We start from the raw sequence: 16,994 nt of genomic DNA, 5'->3' as shown, positions 1-16,994 counted from the left end.
CCATTGGGACATTTTAGTGACATACCTTACTGTAGTTGTAATTCTTTACCTTCAAGTAGAAGTATAATCTCACCTCTCCGTCATTTAGACATGATACCAGTGCATTGTCGTCTTAAAATCATAGAATAAATAAATTTAATTTGTGCTCTGGTCCTACACAACAAAAACATTATGCTCACTCTTGCTTTCATCTTCATGTTACATTTTCAGATTCGATATTCTTTTCCTGGAAATGATCAAGCATGGCTGCCCAGTGTGTGTTGGGTTATTCCAGTGAGTCAGTGTAGCCATAAACTGTGCGTGTCTCTTCCTGACCCTGCCCTCTTTGCAGGATGTTGCTCCCTCTGGGGTTTCCTTCTCCTGAATGGCTTGGAAGTTTTGAGGCGGCTGGACTGTATGTACAGTATGCAAGGGGGGGGGTGTATGAAATAGTAGTGTTATGAGGGGAGGAAACTATTAACATGACATGAAGATATCGCAGGCCACATTTCACCAGGAGACAACTGTCAGGGCTTGAGTCGGGTAATTAGTTTCTGCTACACTTTTTATCTTGTTTGTTGAAATCCCATCCCATGTGTCGTCACTGCTCTGCCTCGAGAATGCATGGACTCTGCCAGACAACTAGTAGAAGCTGAATCCAGGAGAGGGTACTGGGAACACTGCTTCATTGACATTGAATACGTCTGATTTACCTGTGAGAAGACACTTTTTTTGCAAAACAAATGATGGACGATAGCACAAAACACAACTGGGTCTTATTTGCATGTCAGCACATTGTGATTTCTGTTGAAGTGGACTATATTATAACTTGGTATATACAGTAAATTCAGTTGTGTTTACCTTCAGAGAAAGACAAAATATTAAAATATGCATTAGATTGATACTTGGTTTGATACTTAGTTCCAGTGAAATGTCTTGATGAGATGAGATGAGACCTGAGACATGTGCTGCTTCCGTACAAAGAATTCCCATTTGAATTGGAAAGCAGAAGGATGTTTGGATTATGTTTGGACTTATTTGGTTAAAGCTGCTGTCCAGGTTGAAAGGCCTGTACATACTCTTGCCACTTTTCCTTGACACATCATCTGGGCAGAACCTTTTTTCTTGTGTGGCATCCGACAACTATTGTCTTTATTGAATGTTTGATTGGCCAGAGGAAATGTTGTCATCCCCTATGAGCACGTCCCAGGAGTTCTGCACTTGAGTTTCTCATGAAGTATGAAATGTCTTGGCCAGAACTAACCAACTTTGTTCTTGTTCTTGAGAAAAAGAACACATTTCTCTGTTGTCTGTTCTGATTGTACAGACCTTGAGAATACTCGATTGATCATGGACGGACACACTTGCGTCATACATTACATATGACCCGAGGTAATACGTATGTCCCTGCCAACATTGACTCATGTTATTTTTTGTCCAACTCGATGTATTGGTATTTTCTTTTGTATTGTAACACCTTGTTTCCACCGAGTGGAACAGCTAGGTTTGATTCAGTACGATCCTTTCTTTTTTTTTTGGTGTATCCATTAAGAATAGTACCAAAATAACCAGCCCCAACCATTCCATTTTTTGCATCCGGTGTTTTGTTTCTATTCTCATACAAAGCTTGACATCTTGTTCAGACAAACCGAGCAGGATGTTGTCTGTTGTGCCGCGTGTGATGTCGTCCCTCGTTGCCGTCAAGGTCTCCTGTCACTACAAATGTACTTTTTATGCTATGATACAGCCCAGAGGAGGTGCAGAGGTGACTAATCACTTGATTTGCTTTATGCTGAAAGGTTATTATGGGATTATTGGAAAGTAACACCAAAATATATCCTGCCTCTTTTACCTTAAATACAAAATTAAATACAATTTTTGGCTCAGCAATTCCGGGTGCAGGTGCACTGTTATTATTCTAGGCTCTGGAGTGTTTTTCCTCTGTGTGCGTCCGTGTGTGTGCATGGAATGTACATTCCTTACATGACAGAGATACACACAGGCCCAGCTTTCCCAGGGGTGCACATGCACATATACATAAATACCCAGTGAGAGTGACTCCGATGAGGACAGCGCTGCTAGTGGCCATAACAAATAAGCTGCTGACGTACTGTTTGCTATTCTGAGGGTCCCAGCCGCGTTGAGTTGAGAAATGTTGTCGTATTGGAGGTGCATGGATATTCCTGTAGTGATAATTAAACCTTTCTGTCGATTATTACCTACGTATTTTTGTGGGGGGAAGCTTTTAAATCCCTAGTAATGGAATCACAACTGAAAAATGAAGCCTCTGTAAATAAATAAACTTTGTAGAAATAAACCAAAAGTCTGTAATGGTGGTTGAAATGGTGAGGATCTCGGGGGGGGGAACGGTATATCAGCATGACCTTAATCAAAGGTCATGCTGCAGAAAAATGTGGACAGTAATCTTGCTGTTAGTTGAGGTTGTGTAAAGTGAATTCATGCCATATGAGACTGTGCAGCATTTCACTCTGCATGCTAAAATGCATGCTGATGTTTGAGGTGATACACTTAGTTCATGGCATTTCCTGTCTTTGTTGGCACCGCCTTTCAGAATAGTTAGGTCTCTCTTATCTGCTGCATGTAGCCAAATCTATCTATAGGAAAACATTGGCCATCTTTAAATGTGCAGTCGTCAGGATTTACGAGAATTTGCTGATTACCCAAAGTCTCATCCACATTCTGGGAAATACTCATCTCGATTATCTGTACTGAGCCCCATCCCTGATAAGGAGAATGAATATGTGCATGTAAATTAAACCAACTCACCTCAGCATCTTTAGGTCACCCTGTTTGTGGCGTGTCTGTGTGTGTGTGTGTGTGTGTGTGTATAAGTGAGTGAGCTTTTTTCCAGAATGGTCTGGGAGAGGGAGGCCAGAGGGAATCAAACAATAGGTGTGGTGTCACACAGTGGCTCAGCACAGGCTGAGTGTGTGACACACAGCCACAGTCACAGCTGTTTACATCACATCATCAATAGCAGAGGAGATGGTGTGACTGGAGTCTATTGTTATTACACGGCACCGCATCACTATTCGGATCAGGTAGGCAACACGGCGCACGTTTGGTTGAGTTGATCCATTTGGACTTCTGGATGAATGATTTAAAGAGGAGCTGAGGAGTTCTAAAACTTTATGTGGACTGATTAGCTAATGAAAGTTTATTGATGAAGCTCGGGGAGACATCGGAGACAGGGCAGCAGGGTGTGGGGAGAATTGCGCGTGTGAAGGTGTGTGGGAAAGATCCCTCTTCTGTAGAAGAAAGTAGGAAAATCTTAATTAAATCTACAGCATGTTGCTTGAACCGCACGTGTTATCGTTTGTATGTTGTTATTGTTCTTGAAGTCTGCTTATCTGATCATTGTTTGAAGGGGTGTGTAAAAAAGGTGATTAGGATGAGAATACAACAGACCATGAGAGGAATAACACATTTGATGACTGCCAGCTGCCCGAATGAAACTGCAGAGGTTTGTTGTGCTCAGTGTGAGAACACTGCAGCAGGCCGCCTAATGCAGTTAGACATTTACACAAGGCTTTGATTCAAAAGTACACTGAATGTATTCTATTGACGTGTACTAGGTTTGTCTGATATACGACACGCTTGCTCTAAGTGGAATGAGAACATTGCTGCGAGAGACCCTGCAGTATTTAGAGCATCATTCACAAACTAAAGACAGAAATGGCCCCATTTAAGTTCAGATAATCGTCTTAAATCACAACATAGGTGTTTTCCTTTGTCCACCACTGCTGCATCATGCCTGAATTGTGACAACTGTTAGTTGTTCTCTTTTACCACCTGGCAACACCTTTGTGCAATGTCAAGCTATTTCAAAGACATAATTCTCCAACTGTGTAAGAAATATTTTTCTCCCATTAAAAAAAAATAAATTAACAGCCCACAACATGACTCAGCTAAAATGCTGTTGCTGATTACAGTCTGTGCACAGTGAAGCATGAGATATATATGATATTTATATTGGATTTTACATTTTTATGATATGAATATCAGCGCTGATTGGCTTTCGTGACCTGTCGTGCAAATTTTGTGTGAAGCGAATGACAATAACGGCACGAGCGCCTACTTGCGCGTAAACACACGTATTAGATCTCTTGAGTTATCACTTGAGAATGAATAACTTTGACTTAATCACGGAGACGATGAACTGCTGTGTCAACAACCCATGATGATTTGCGAGGACATTAAAGAGGAAAGAGTCTGAATGTGTTGGAGCCAGCATGAGCAAACTTTTCCACCTGCTCTGTTTGTCCAGCCGACGCCTCTGGCAGGCCGAGCTCTTTTCTCTGCAATGTTTTCTTCCTCTATCTCTCGCTCCACTCAAGCTCCTCTGCCTGTGTGTGTGCCTGCTTCAACTGGGTTAAGTCAACAAATCCGCTCTCACACAACACACACATTTCTAAAATTCTATCTCTAACCCTAGAACCAAATCTGGAACCTTAAACAAGTCTTAAAAGGTGTGTCAGAAAGTAAGGACTGACCAACAAGTCCTCATTCCAATGTTTGTGCACACTCATAATGATTTTCAAAGCTGGCTGTAAGAATAAAAATTTCCGAGCAATGTTTTCATTTAATCTGATTACTTCCTCTACAATAAATAATGCTAAGTACTCTTTCCATCCCTTGTGATGTAGCTGAACTCCACCAGAAGTGACCTTTTTTGCTCACCCCTTAGGACGATCTTCCTTTGTTAAATTTCCTGTCAGGAGAGCCTGTTGCATCTGGACTTCCTGTAGAATTGTGACATTTCCTGTCCTGTGGGAGGGCGGGTTTGGCTGTTGTCCTGCAAAAAAAAGGCTTTTCAGCTTTTCAGCTCCAGAAGAAACAGGATGCAGGACATCGGATAGGTCAGAGTAGAAAAACTCTGCTTTGGCCGAAAGAAATCGGCCACAGCAACACAGCGCTGCTTCACGTTAAAGGCCACAGAATGTTAAAGGAATAGTTCACCCCCTTGCAAAATCCCCGTAGACCTCGGAAGTGTGGTCTTGCAAGTGTTCGCATACTGGGGAAAAGGGCAGTAGTAGTCATAGAGCTACAACTGTACTTTAACTGTGTGTGGAAATGTACAGACTGTCACCAACACTACATTACTATATTAGCTGTTTTTCTGTTTCGGTTCCTTTAAGTTAATTCCCCATAGTTTTATTACCAATTGTGTGTTGTGAACTCTATGAATATCTACAATATTTACATTTGGATCAGGTGTAAGAAGTCTCCACAGTAGGGGCTGCAACAAATTATTATTTATTAAAGGAACACTTCACAAATTTGCATTTAGCTTTGTATTACTAGAATAGGGGTAGTATTTTTGAAAGATTGTGCTTGAGTTGAGAAATATCTTCATTCTTTTTAGTGTTACATGCCCACCAGTGACACTTGGTCCTGTTAGCGCAACTGTTAGCAAAGATGGCGGACACTGTTTACATCCTTGGAATGAGGTCCCGTCCCCCTACAAGTGGGTCTAAGAAGTGCAGAATTAGCATTGCAGTTTCAAGCCTCGGACCAAGTGTCACTGGTGGGCACGGAACAAAAAGAAAACAAGATATTTCTCTTCTCAGGGGAAACTGAGGTTGGGAAGCACAATTTTTTTTTCTTTGTTACATGCCCACCAGTGACACTCGGTCATGTTAGCTTAACTGTTAGCAAAGATGGCAGACACTGTTTACATTCTGGGAATGAGGTCTAAAAAGTACGGAATTAGTGTGTCACTGGTGGGCATGTAACAAAAAACAGGAATGAAGATATTTCTTGACTCAGGGGAAACTGAGGTTGGGAAGCACAATTTTTCTCAAATACTACCCCTATTCTAGTAATACAAAGCTAAATGCAAATCAGTGAAGTATTCCTTTAATGTCTCGATTATTTTTTTAGTAGTTGTTTGTAAAGAAGTGGATGCTTCGTCAGATGTGTGTGAGATGGAGGACAGATAAAACATGGCTGGTGAGTGAGTGAGTGAGCAGGCCGCAGCAGTGACTGTTGTTTTCCTCTGCTCTGTACAGGGAGTCCGTCCCGATCTCTCTCCACCATGTCGCTGTCTGTTCGCCCCGTCAGACGCCTCACCTCCAGATCCATCACTAGGAGCCAGAGTTTTACTGGAGTCAACAGCTACGACAAGCCTTACAGGTACATGCACAGGACATCCTGTCACGTGAAACTCAACATATATATATGTATATATATATATATATATATATATATATATATAAGATGTTTCAGGACATAAACTACATTGTTATAACTAAATCCTTTATGGTATACTGACATTGCTGGTGTTACAGGAACCTCTCAGTGTTCAGCACGCCGGGTGTCAGCAGGAAGCCTAGCAGAGTCAGCAGGATGTTCACTATGTCCATGAAGTCCAACCCGCCACCTAAAGTCCCTCAGCCAGAGAGACTGGACCAGGTCTTTGAGGCGCTGAAGAAAGGCCTTCAGTAAGTACACACACACACACACACACACACACACACACACACACCATGTGTGAGGCTAATATGTCTGCATAGCGGGCTCTTCTGTTGTTTAACTAGTGCAGGGTGCTTTAGAAAGAGAAAATGTGATGATATGATTGAAGTTATCCCTGGTAGTATAAGTCATTTACATGAAAAGATTTCCATGTGTAAGAGTTCAGAGTAAGATGACAGACTAGGTGAAGACTGCAAACAGCTAGTAGCTAACTCGGAGTGGGTATTTCTAGGGACCTATTAAATTAAAGGTCTGCAATTCGATAAATAAAACAATTATTGATACATGATCTCAATTTTTCTTGGAAAACATGGTGTATTTAATGATCCGCCGTTAAATCATTAGATGTAATACTTGAGGGACTGGCAGAGAAACAGCTGATTACTTTTCCTTTCGCTCTCGTTTAGTTGTTCTCAGGATGTGTATGAATGCTTAAAACAGAGCAGGAAATATTGTTTGACTTTTTGATGATTTTCCAACTAAATCAGCTGGAGGAGGCAGGGAAAAAACAGATTAGTGCTGCACCATCTCACATGTATCTCAGCCAAATATTTAGTTCTTAATATTTTCCTTTAAATATATAAATATTTCCTCAGAAATGTATGATTAGTATTGACAAAGTAAAATTCTCAGTATCTATCTGTTCAAATCATGAGGTATAAAGATTTCCCTCATGACATGAGAGGTAGTGAGTCACTGTTGGACAGCACAATGGAGTCACCGCCGTGTGTGTGTGTGTGTGTTCTCAGGTCATATCTACAGGTCCATCAGATAGATCTGGACAGCCTCACCAGACAGATGAAAGAATCAAAGAGGAACTCCAGACTGGTACGTCCTGACATGTCCCTGTCACTCCCTTGCTTTTAAAGTGAAAACAATCACTTTCCCTGTTTGAGCAAAGCTACTCATTCATTATTAGTGTCACACTGTTTCAGTGTGTGTGGCTTTGAGCTTTCTCAACATTTAAAAAACAAATCTGACAAAGCAAAATATCACTAACGTATATGTATAAGTATATGATTGTACCCTATTATTTTATCTCTCACTTCTCACTTTGCTTTAACGTGTTGCTACGTAGTCAGTGGTGTATTGGCTTTGAAATAATGAAGAGGTCTCTGTTTTTGATGGTTTGTTATGAAACAAGAAGGCTTGATTTATAGCACAAAGGAAGTGCGTTTGACAATGGACAAGCACAACAGTAATAAGATAGCAGCTTCCCCTGTAGCTACAGTGTTTGTATTGTTGGACACGCTGTAACACCAGACACACAGAGAGGGATGCTTAAAGCTTTAGTTCATAGTATTTGTAATGGAGTACGTAAGTTAGATTTTTACTAGAGTAGATTTTCTAGTTCATATTGATATGTTGTGACTTTGTACAGCCCATGGTTTGGGCCCTTGATAACTTGTTGCTTTCTTCCTCTTCAGGGTTTCCTGTATGAAGTGGACAAGGTGAGTTATTGTCAACTCTTTTGCCATAAATATACTTTCAAATGTTGTAAATAACTACATTGTTCTCAACTAAATGTTAGCATTTAGGTGGATGTAGGGAACTGAAAAAGCTGGAGTTATTTTACTTGTTGTGTTTGTGACTTACTCACAGATATAGACGTTGAAACTGTGGTCAAAAAACTATTTTTCAATATGTGTTTTGCTATGACCTGTGCATGGCATATGAATAAACCAGATGGAAATAAAAAGCATTACAAGATAACATGGCTGCCTAAATGCACAAAGCACAAGACCCTCTGACACCCTGCTCATGCATCCAGTGTGGCCCTGGCCTTACATATTTACCTGAGCTGCAAAGAGGAGTCATATCTCTTCTAATGTTTGTCTTGTTTTAGAGATAAGTTCACTCGTTTAGTAAATGTTAATGTTTACCTGTGGTCTAGTAGTTCATTATAACGTTATATTCCCACATCACTAACTGTAGTACTACAATAACAGAGTCATGGTCCTCACTCTTATTGCTGTCCTGACTCATGGGATACAATAATCAATATTATGCTGGGTGCAAATATGGATATTTAAATTCTCAACAGATTTCTTTTGATTCCCACCCTTATCGAACGCCACGTATTTCTAGTCTCTTCTGACTATAATTCTTAGTCATGTGCAATACTTCCTTCACAGATGTTTCACATTTAAAAACCTCATGGTTGGCGTTTGAGTAAAAACGTGTGTCAAAAGTTTTGATGGTAGTTTTAACAGCGATCTAATCAAATGGTGTTACATAGGGCTGAAACAATTCCTCAAATAACCGATAATAATAATGATTATCGGTTTGAGGGCTTTTTTCATGATTAAAACAAGAGTTCTGATCGTTTTAGCTTCTTAAATGTAAGTTTTGGTTTCTTTGCTCCATATAACAAAGAAATCATGAAAACTGAATCATTTTGTTTGTGGACAAAACAAGACATTTGAGAACATCGTCATTTCCAGGTTTGACAAACACTGATCAATATTTTTCTACATTTTCGAACATTTTATGGACCAAACGAACCTTCCGGAACAACATCTTGTTCTCTGTGCTTGAAAAGTACTGTATACACTGTCAATTTGACAGACCTCAGTGTTTTTGGTAGGCACTAGGACTGAGCAATTAGTCGAAATGTTATCAAAATCGCAATATGACCTGCAATTTTCAAATCAAAATTTTTAAAATATTATTTCTTAAAGCCAAAATGTGACTAATATCAACAAATATCACACAGTAATCATTTTAAATATGTTATTCAAATGAAAATGGGAATAATCCTCCGATATCGCAAATCTTATTGCAATTTCAGTCAAAATAATCAAATTGGATATGTGTTACTTCTTCACTTTAACAGCAAGTCAAGGTGACGGAGAGATATATAAGACGACTGGAGTTTCATCTGAGCAAGGTAAGTAGACTGCGATCAATGAACACTTAAGGAAATGTGTTTGTGATCTAAATGTGAACAAATGTCTCTAGCGTAAGCTGCTGTGTGTGGTCATCACATAAACACCGAATACATGCAGATTATTTCTATTCTAACAGATTGAGGAGCTCTATGAAGCCTACTGCCTGCAGAGGAGACTCAGGGACGGAGCCAACAAGATGGTGAAGGCGTTCACTGCCTCACCGGGCAGTAAGGAGGCGAGGGAGAGTTTAACTGAAGCCAACAAGGGATACAAAGAATACACAGAGGTAAAACTGAGATAACTGAGATTATATATATATTATAGGAAAAGCCAGTTGTATAGTTCATGTATGTTAAAATGAAATTACTAAATGAAATGATTGTCCTCTGTGTAGAACATGTGTGTGTTGGAGAGTGAGATGGAGAACCAGCTGGGGGAGTTTCACATAAAGATGAAAGGTAGGAATAACCCTTTCATTGTGTCTTCACTCTTTTCTCCTTCTTCTTTTCAACCTTTTCTTATTTGTTTCACTCGTACTCCTGAGGCTGTTAAAGAATAATATAATTGACAACAACACATTATTCAAACAATCACAAAATATTTATGGCTATCTAAAGTCTGGCTGTGTGGCAGCTACTGTGCAAACACTCCTTATTTATATTCCATTTAATCTCCGCTACACAGATAAAAGTAATATCTGAAGACGGGCAGGTAGGGGATTAGGTGAATTGGACACACAAATGTCATGCATGGTAACATGTTTAATTCGAAGTCTCACAGTATTAGCTACACACACATTTGCTACTATCCTCTGTAGGTTTTTTTCATATTCATATTGTCATATAATATGAGGGTCTTTAAGGAGCTGGTAGGTCACATTATGTTTCTGTCTGTGTTTCAGGTCTGGCTGGATTTGCCAGATTGTGTGCTGGTGACCAATATGAGGTTAGTCCAATCTCGCTCTGGAACAGATGAACAGACTTTTGTGTGTGTAGAGTAAACGGCTGCAATTGTATGAATGGATGAACCAGTCCTATAGATTATGGTGTAATCTGTGCACATCACCACCCTTTAACTGTATTTTTTGAGGCTGGTGTTGAGTGCAATTAATTTTTTTAATCTTTTATCTGCAAATTGAAATTGCATATAAAAACAGGCTGATGGAAACCCACTTTAGGAGTCTATTGGTATTTATTTCCATTTCACGTGTCTATGAGGAAAACAAGCAGTGAACATGGTAACATATGTTTGTCCGGACAGGGTCAAAACTAACTTCATTAACTACACTGGACCTGTGTGCGTGCGTGCGTGTGTTGTCAGATCTTTATGAGGTACGGTCGGCAGCGGTGGAAGCTCCGAGGCAGAATAGAGCTCAATGGGAAACAGGTGTGGGACTGTGAGGACGCGGTGCTCCTGCCCCTTATCAACGACTATCTGTCTGTGAAGGTAGGTGTTTGTTTTTTAATTAACTTGGGGTTGTTTTTCAGTTAAACTAACGTGAATATGGCGACATTTGTGTCACAGCTACAGCTCTTAATCTTTCTTTATCTTATTTTTCTTACTGGGAATAAAAATCAAGATCCATCGTGTATCAGGAAACATGGAAGCTTACTTCACAAACAAAGTAGTCTAGATCCACGTCATTTTCATGCATATATTAGAGTGACACATTATCATAAAAAATCATATTGACATATACTGATTGAGATATGATTCATAATTGGTACATGTTATCACTTTTTATGAAAAAATATATAAAAATCATAAAGATTTGGCATTTTTTCTGTTGTCTGTCAACAAACAAATCAGATTTTTGGGCCATTGATTTCCGGCAGCACCGCAGGATTTCGTCATAACGCCATTTTCAACTACAGTGTAGCTGGATTTCAATATTGCACTTGATCGTATTGCAATTTTGATGATTTGATGATGCCACACTTATACCAATAAGGAGGAAAGAGTGTTTACATTCTGTCTGCTATGCAAAGGACACCATAGTTCCCTGAGACACTTCGCAAAAGAGAATTTTTGGACATTTAAAGTAATGTATTCCACCAGAATGAAACACAATGGTACTGTAAATCAAACTTTACTTCTGTGGTCTCTTAGGTGACAGAGTTAAAGAGCTTAGCCAATCACGTAGTTGTTGGAAGTGTCTCCTGCGAGACGAAGGACCTGTTTGCTGCACTGCCACAGTCGGTTGCCGTGGACATTAATGACCTTGGGACAATCAAACTAAGCCTGGAAGTAACGTGGAAGTAAGTTAAGACGACTGAGCTGCACTGAAGTGTCATTGATTTACAGAACATTGCTAAAAAAATGTTTATTCATTCTTCTCCACCTCCTCCTCCTCCTTCTGTCAGTCCTTTTGATAAAGATGACCAGGGTTCAGTGCCAAGCACCGTCAACAAGGCTCCGAGTGTCAACAAGAGATTCTCGACGATCTTTAACCAGAGTCCACCTGACACGCCATCCTTACGTGAACAAGCCTTCTACGTGAGTGCTTACATATCCTTCTTCTTTCATTAAGGAAGGATACTGGAAAAGTTGCTGACTGCTGGTATTTTTTGCTGAAGTAGACAATTTAAATTTTCCTTTGGGTTGCAACCGTTTTTTGTCTGTGTGTGGATTATTTTCTTAAATAATTGGTTATAAAAGAAAAAATGGCACAAAATGTCCACTTTGTCCAGTTTACTGTCATAAAAGAGGAGAAAATAGAACATATTTGCATTTAAAGTGGTAGTTTTGTTGTTTTTTTGGTTGTTTGTTTGTTTTGTAAGCACTGGGCAAACTCTCAGCCCCCTCTCACACATGCCACATTAAAGCCATTGGCTAATTTACGTCTGTTGTTCCTCAGAAGGTTGATTAACAAAATGCACAAGTGCATACACAGGGAAAAAAACAAATACTAAAAACACAACAACAGACATGGTATAACAGCATAGGCTATGTGAAACATACAAATGAGAAAGGTGCAGGTAAATAAAGAGCACCATTCCGCTGTAGGACACACACCTTAATGCGTTTGGGTCGTTTGTGTAGATTCCATGTAATAAGGCTGTTTAATATGAATGAATAACAGGAGATATAAGTGTTCAGTGTTCAGCCAATAAACCCTAGTCCATAACTGGCTCTATTGCCCTTTATTCCACCTGCTGCTACCCTGATGTGCAGTCTCTGCCTCGGAATCTGACCAGGCGGCAGCACTGGCCGCTGCTGGACCTCTTCAGGGACCCGCTTAGCAAGGGTTGCTCCTCTAGTGACAGGTTACCAACAGGACAGCTCACTGCAGTAAGTCACGGTCGAGTGGAGCCACGGCAGATTGCAGCAATGCAGTCCCCACTGCTGTGTAGACTAGAGTCAGTAAAGATGGTGTAGATTAGAACATTAGGAATCTAGAATAATAGTCTCTAAATTTCAAACACTGAAGTTAGTGGGTCAATAACTCCTGTCCAGATTTGTTGCCTTTTGTGAAGTGAATCTGTGTTTTTCTTGCATCTGATTGCTTCTAGGTTCCATAGCAATGATTTTTATGTTTCATAATTCTTCATTGGAAGACTACAGGGACTCAGTGATCACCTGACATATCTACTAACCTACATTACTGGACAGATGTTATTAATAAAAAACGTTGCCGTGTATAAACCGCCGTCCCGTTGCCAAAAACACCTCACTTTAATTCATTTACCTAGTGTCTCCTCTGGAAGACATTAGGCACCAAACTGTGTTCACCATCATCAGTCCACACTTTGAAATCACACTCTTCTGTTGTAGAACATGCTCCGGCGCCGCGAAGAGTCAGAGAATGGGACGGCGTGGTCAAATTCATCCGAGTCCTCCGATGACTCCTCTAGCCCTCAGCTGTCTGTAGGAGGCCCACGCAACTCTACACATCATAAGGTAACGCACAACAACAACAACAACCTTGATACACTGATCTACAGCTTTGTGCTATTAACAAAGTAATATTACTGCATTACATACTCCCTATGTTGAGAACCAGCCTGAGATATGGACGCTCAAAGTCACTGGAAATTTGGCTGAAAATCAAATTTAAGCTGCACAAGAATATAACCCTAACCCATTGATTTATTACGTTTACGTTTCACAAAATCACTGTTTTGACTGAAGAACATGGTGGTGCTTGTTTACTGTGTTGTGTGTGTGTGTCCTGGTGATTCAGTGGCTCCACATCTCTTTTGCTGTGTAGGGAGTGGTGGTGACGCCAGAGATTCAGCCAGCTGTAACAGGAAGTTCCGCCCCACAGCCTGACATCTCCTTCTGTCTCAGTGACTCCTCCTTTCAAACTCCACCGAAATCTAGGCGTGAAGTTCGCTCCATCAGTGAGGTCCCCATCACAGCACAACCCCTTGCAGAGAGCAGCAGGTAAGTGTTCAGTGTAATTCTTCCGAGTTTACAGGGCATCTGCATGTTCTCTCTGTAACTACTTTTATGATCCATTTACAGGGAAGAGGAGGAGGGGACTGTCTCTGTCGTGACGAAACCTGTCGATGAGGAAGAAGATCCAGAAAGACGCTCTCCCAGTGCAACAGTGGATGGGGTGGTGAACAACGGCCTCGCCTCACGCAGCTACTTGCGCTCTCTGAGCCACATTAGTGAAAGCAGCGCTGATGGCGTCGCGTTGACGGACAGGTCAGCCGGCGAATCGGGAGAAGCGATGTCTTTGACCTCTGGGATCTCCGTCGATGACAATGAAGTGCAGGTGCCGAGCAGCCGATCCCCTGAACCGCACTGCTCAGCTGCTGCAGACGTTGCTGCGTCACCGGGAAGCCCTTGTGGAGAAGAAAACACAACGTCCAGTAATGTCACCGATTCAGTCACGTTGCCACAGGATACACCAAGCCCCGTGCTCTCTTCTTCTTCCTCCCCAAGGACTGAAGGAATGAACTCTAACCCTCCATCACACGTGAACACTGTCTCACCCCTCGAGTGCAACACACAACCAGAGGACGGGGATGCGACATATGTAGCGCGGCTGGTGTCGGTAGAAGAGGAGGTTCCAGGTGCTGGATCAGATTGTCTGTCCAGAGAGGGTGATGTTCCAGTGGACTGTGGGCTGGAAGATGCACTGGGAGCTGTGGTTTCCTCTTTGGATGATTACAGAGGACAATTCCCTGAGTTACAACACCTGGAACAAGAGCTGAAGCTGCTGCAGGCCACACTCAAGGTGAGGAAGGAGACGAATCACTTCCAGAAATTTCTACTTTCCACGTCTGTTGTTTGCAAAATGCTGCTTCAATATCTGCCACATGTAAGCTAAGATGAATGAGTTGGGATGGGAAATTATTAACTAATTATTAGTTGTCTTGTCCCAGGTCCTTATGCATAATGATCTTATTTAACATTCTTGGTTTTTTTTACTTGAAACTGTTCCCTAAAATATTACCAATGAGCAAAATTTAGCTGCAGTGATTTTTAATAAGTTTAATACAGTCTTTCTCAAAGTGGGATCAGAAAACCAGTGCGAGTCATTGACCCACTGCTTGGGGGTTCAGTGACATTATTCAAATTATGAAATGATGCAGTGAGACAAATGTGTGGCCATTGTTACACATGGTCACTTTGTTTCAAACACAGCTGTGAATGTAGCTGTTTATATCGATAATCATGTTTATCAATAGAGCGATTATATGCACATTTCCTTTTCTTCTAAAAGTGCAGGGCTGACGAAATACATAGTCTAATAAAGAAGTTCAAGCCTGCATACTTACTGCCTTTCCTCAGAAAAAACTTAATCAGTGGATGCAATATTCCGATCTGATGTGGCTCTTCCTCGGGTGAGATTGATCAATCCTGCTGTAATGTGATAAAAAAAAAAAAATCACTTCTGAATGGTGTTAGTAACCACCTCACCAAATTTGACTGATTAAAAAAGTTTCTTAGTGTTTAAAAATGTGCTTTTAAGTCTGCGAACGTCAGTCAGTGTTTGTACAGAATATCAATGTAACAGAAGTGACATTTTCACCATATTTTTGGACATGCCTGAAACAGTTTGAAACGACTCCTGGAGAGAAATTAGTTCCAGTTTTATCTCCATAATTCTTTTTTTCACATGTTCTCAGTCACTATTTTTCTAACGTATGCAAATGTGTGAAGACAAGAAACGCTGAATTAGCTTTACAGGATCTTTAAGCCCCATCAGATCGATATGTTATGTCTACTAATAAAGTTTTTTGTGGCATGGGAGTAAGAATTCAGGCTCTACCTTGTCTGGATGATCATGACGTCCCATGTGTCATTTTGTTTTCATTTTTTAAATTTAATTTGGCTTTTATAGCACTGGCCTATAAAATTCATTCTTCATTGTTATTCTTCATGTGTACTGAATATCAACAATTACTATTCATATGAAATCTTATCTTGTTGCTTTGTCCTGACTGTTCACAGTGACTTGGGGCTGTGTTATCAGTGTTTGATATTAAGGTAGAGCCAGGACTGACTGGGAGTTTTCACCACGGTGTGTACTGTTATGGACATAAAGGCTCTGACTGGAGCCACGTCTCCCACAGGAAACACGCGAAGGTTGCACTTTAACGTTCAGTTTGTTTTCTTCTGAATGATGAATGACGTGTCACAATGGCTGAGATGATGAGTGCCGTGGTTCTAAATGAAAAGAAGGAACAGAAATTCACTATTAGATGAGGTGTTGTATTCAACTGTGCGTACACAGATGTGCATTTGTATCTGTGCTTTATTCCGTGTGCATTTAAAGGGTATACCTGACTGCTGACTAATGCTGTGTTGTGTATGTGTGTTTATATGCAGGGTGGCAGGCACAGCCGTTCGCCCAGCGTGGTCAGCCTCACAGTAGAAACGGCTCTGGGCAGCTTTGACTTCCTCAACACGCCCGACTGGGAGGAGGACGACGAGACGAAGGGTAACAAGAAGCACAGAAATGGCAGGTCAGTGTTGAGAAATCAACTGTTCATGAAAGTTCATGAAATGAATTCTTCTGACGACAACTTTTATTACATCCACGAGATAAGACCGGCTACTATATCAAATACATAACCTTTCTGTGTTTGCACAACTACATTTGTTCACGGTGAAGAATCGCCATCAGGATCTTGCTGCCATCTAGTGGAGCGGTATTATACCATCACTGAAGCGCAGATCAAATGTTCTGCTGTCAGAATTCTGAGTTTTTGCTGTTTTTTTTCTTCCGTACTGTAGTGATTGTAAATGAATGAGAAAAAAAACCTAACCACCATGATGTGAGAAAGACATTTTCCTATTCAGTACCACCGCCTGTTTGTTGTTCATTTAAGAAGCTGAAAAATCAAAAGAACTTTCATTTAAAATATTTGATTATTTATTAATTGAATGATTGACTAAGTTAATTAATCATTGCAGCCCTACTTTAATATACACAATGGTACTCAACACAAACTACAGCAGTGGCTGATGGGAACTTCACATTTTGCTTGACAATGTACCTGATAAGTGTGACCTGATGATGGCAGTAGAGGAAAGATTCCAGTTTCCCATTAGGGAGGAAACATTTTATAGCAATCCATCCAGAAGTAGTCGAGATATTTTACTCACTGACTGATGAACAGATTTACTGCCTCCTCACCAGCTGCTAGAATAGCTAGAATAAACATTTTG

The 16,994-nt window shown here is 40.6% G+C and overlaps 1 protein-coding gene across 2 annotated transcripts in view; it reads left to right on the top strand.

Annotated features, from left to right (window-relative positions):
- ripor1 (RHO family interacting cell polarization regulator 1) overlaps positions 1-16,994 on the top strand; it is a 41,727-nt gene that overhangs the window by 16,082 nt on the left and 8,651 nt on the right. For both annotated transcript variants that reach the window (XM_058645298.1, XM_058645297.1), the window contains exons 2-16: positions 6,012-6,135; positions 6,291-6,443; positions 7,224-7,302; positions 7,902-7,925; positions 9,311-9,364; positions 9,502-9,651; positions 9,760-9,823; positions 10,267-10,310; positions 10,686-10,811; positions 11,475-11,623; positions 11,729-11,861; positions 13,140-13,265; positions 13,576-13,751; positions 13,833-14,553; positions 16,152-16,288. In XM_058645298.1, the coding sequence (XP_058501281.1) occupies positions 6,038-6,135; positions 6,291-6,443; positions 7,224-7,302; positions 7,902-7,925; positions 9,311-9,364; positions 9,502-9,651; positions 9,760-9,823; positions 10,267-10,310; positions 10,686-10,811; positions 11,475-11,623; positions 11,729-11,861; positions 13,140-13,265; positions 13,576-13,751; positions 13,833-14,553; positions 16,152-16,288 (2,234 nt within the window). In that variant the 5' untranslated portion in view covers positions 6,012-6,037. The remainder of the gene's footprint in view (positions 1-6,011; positions 6,136-6,290; positions 6,444-7,223; positions 7,303-7,901; positions 7,926-9,310; positions 9,365-9,501; positions 9,652-9,759; positions 9,824-10,266; positions 10,311-10,685; positions 10,812-11,474; positions 11,624-11,728; positions 11,862-13,139; positions 13,266-13,575; positions 13,752-13,832; positions 14,554-16,151; positions 16,289-16,994) is intronic.

Source organism: Solea solea, chromosome 12 (genome assembly GCF_958295425.1).
Source record: "Solea solea chromosome 12, fSolSol10.1, whole genome shotgun sequence".
Taxonomy (NCBI): Eukaryota; Metazoa; Chordata; class Actinopteri; order Pleuronectiformes; family Soleidae; genus Solea; species Solea solea.
The sequence above is the reverse complement of the archived record's forward strand: the minus strand, read 5'-3'. Positions and strand labels throughout refer to the sequence as shown.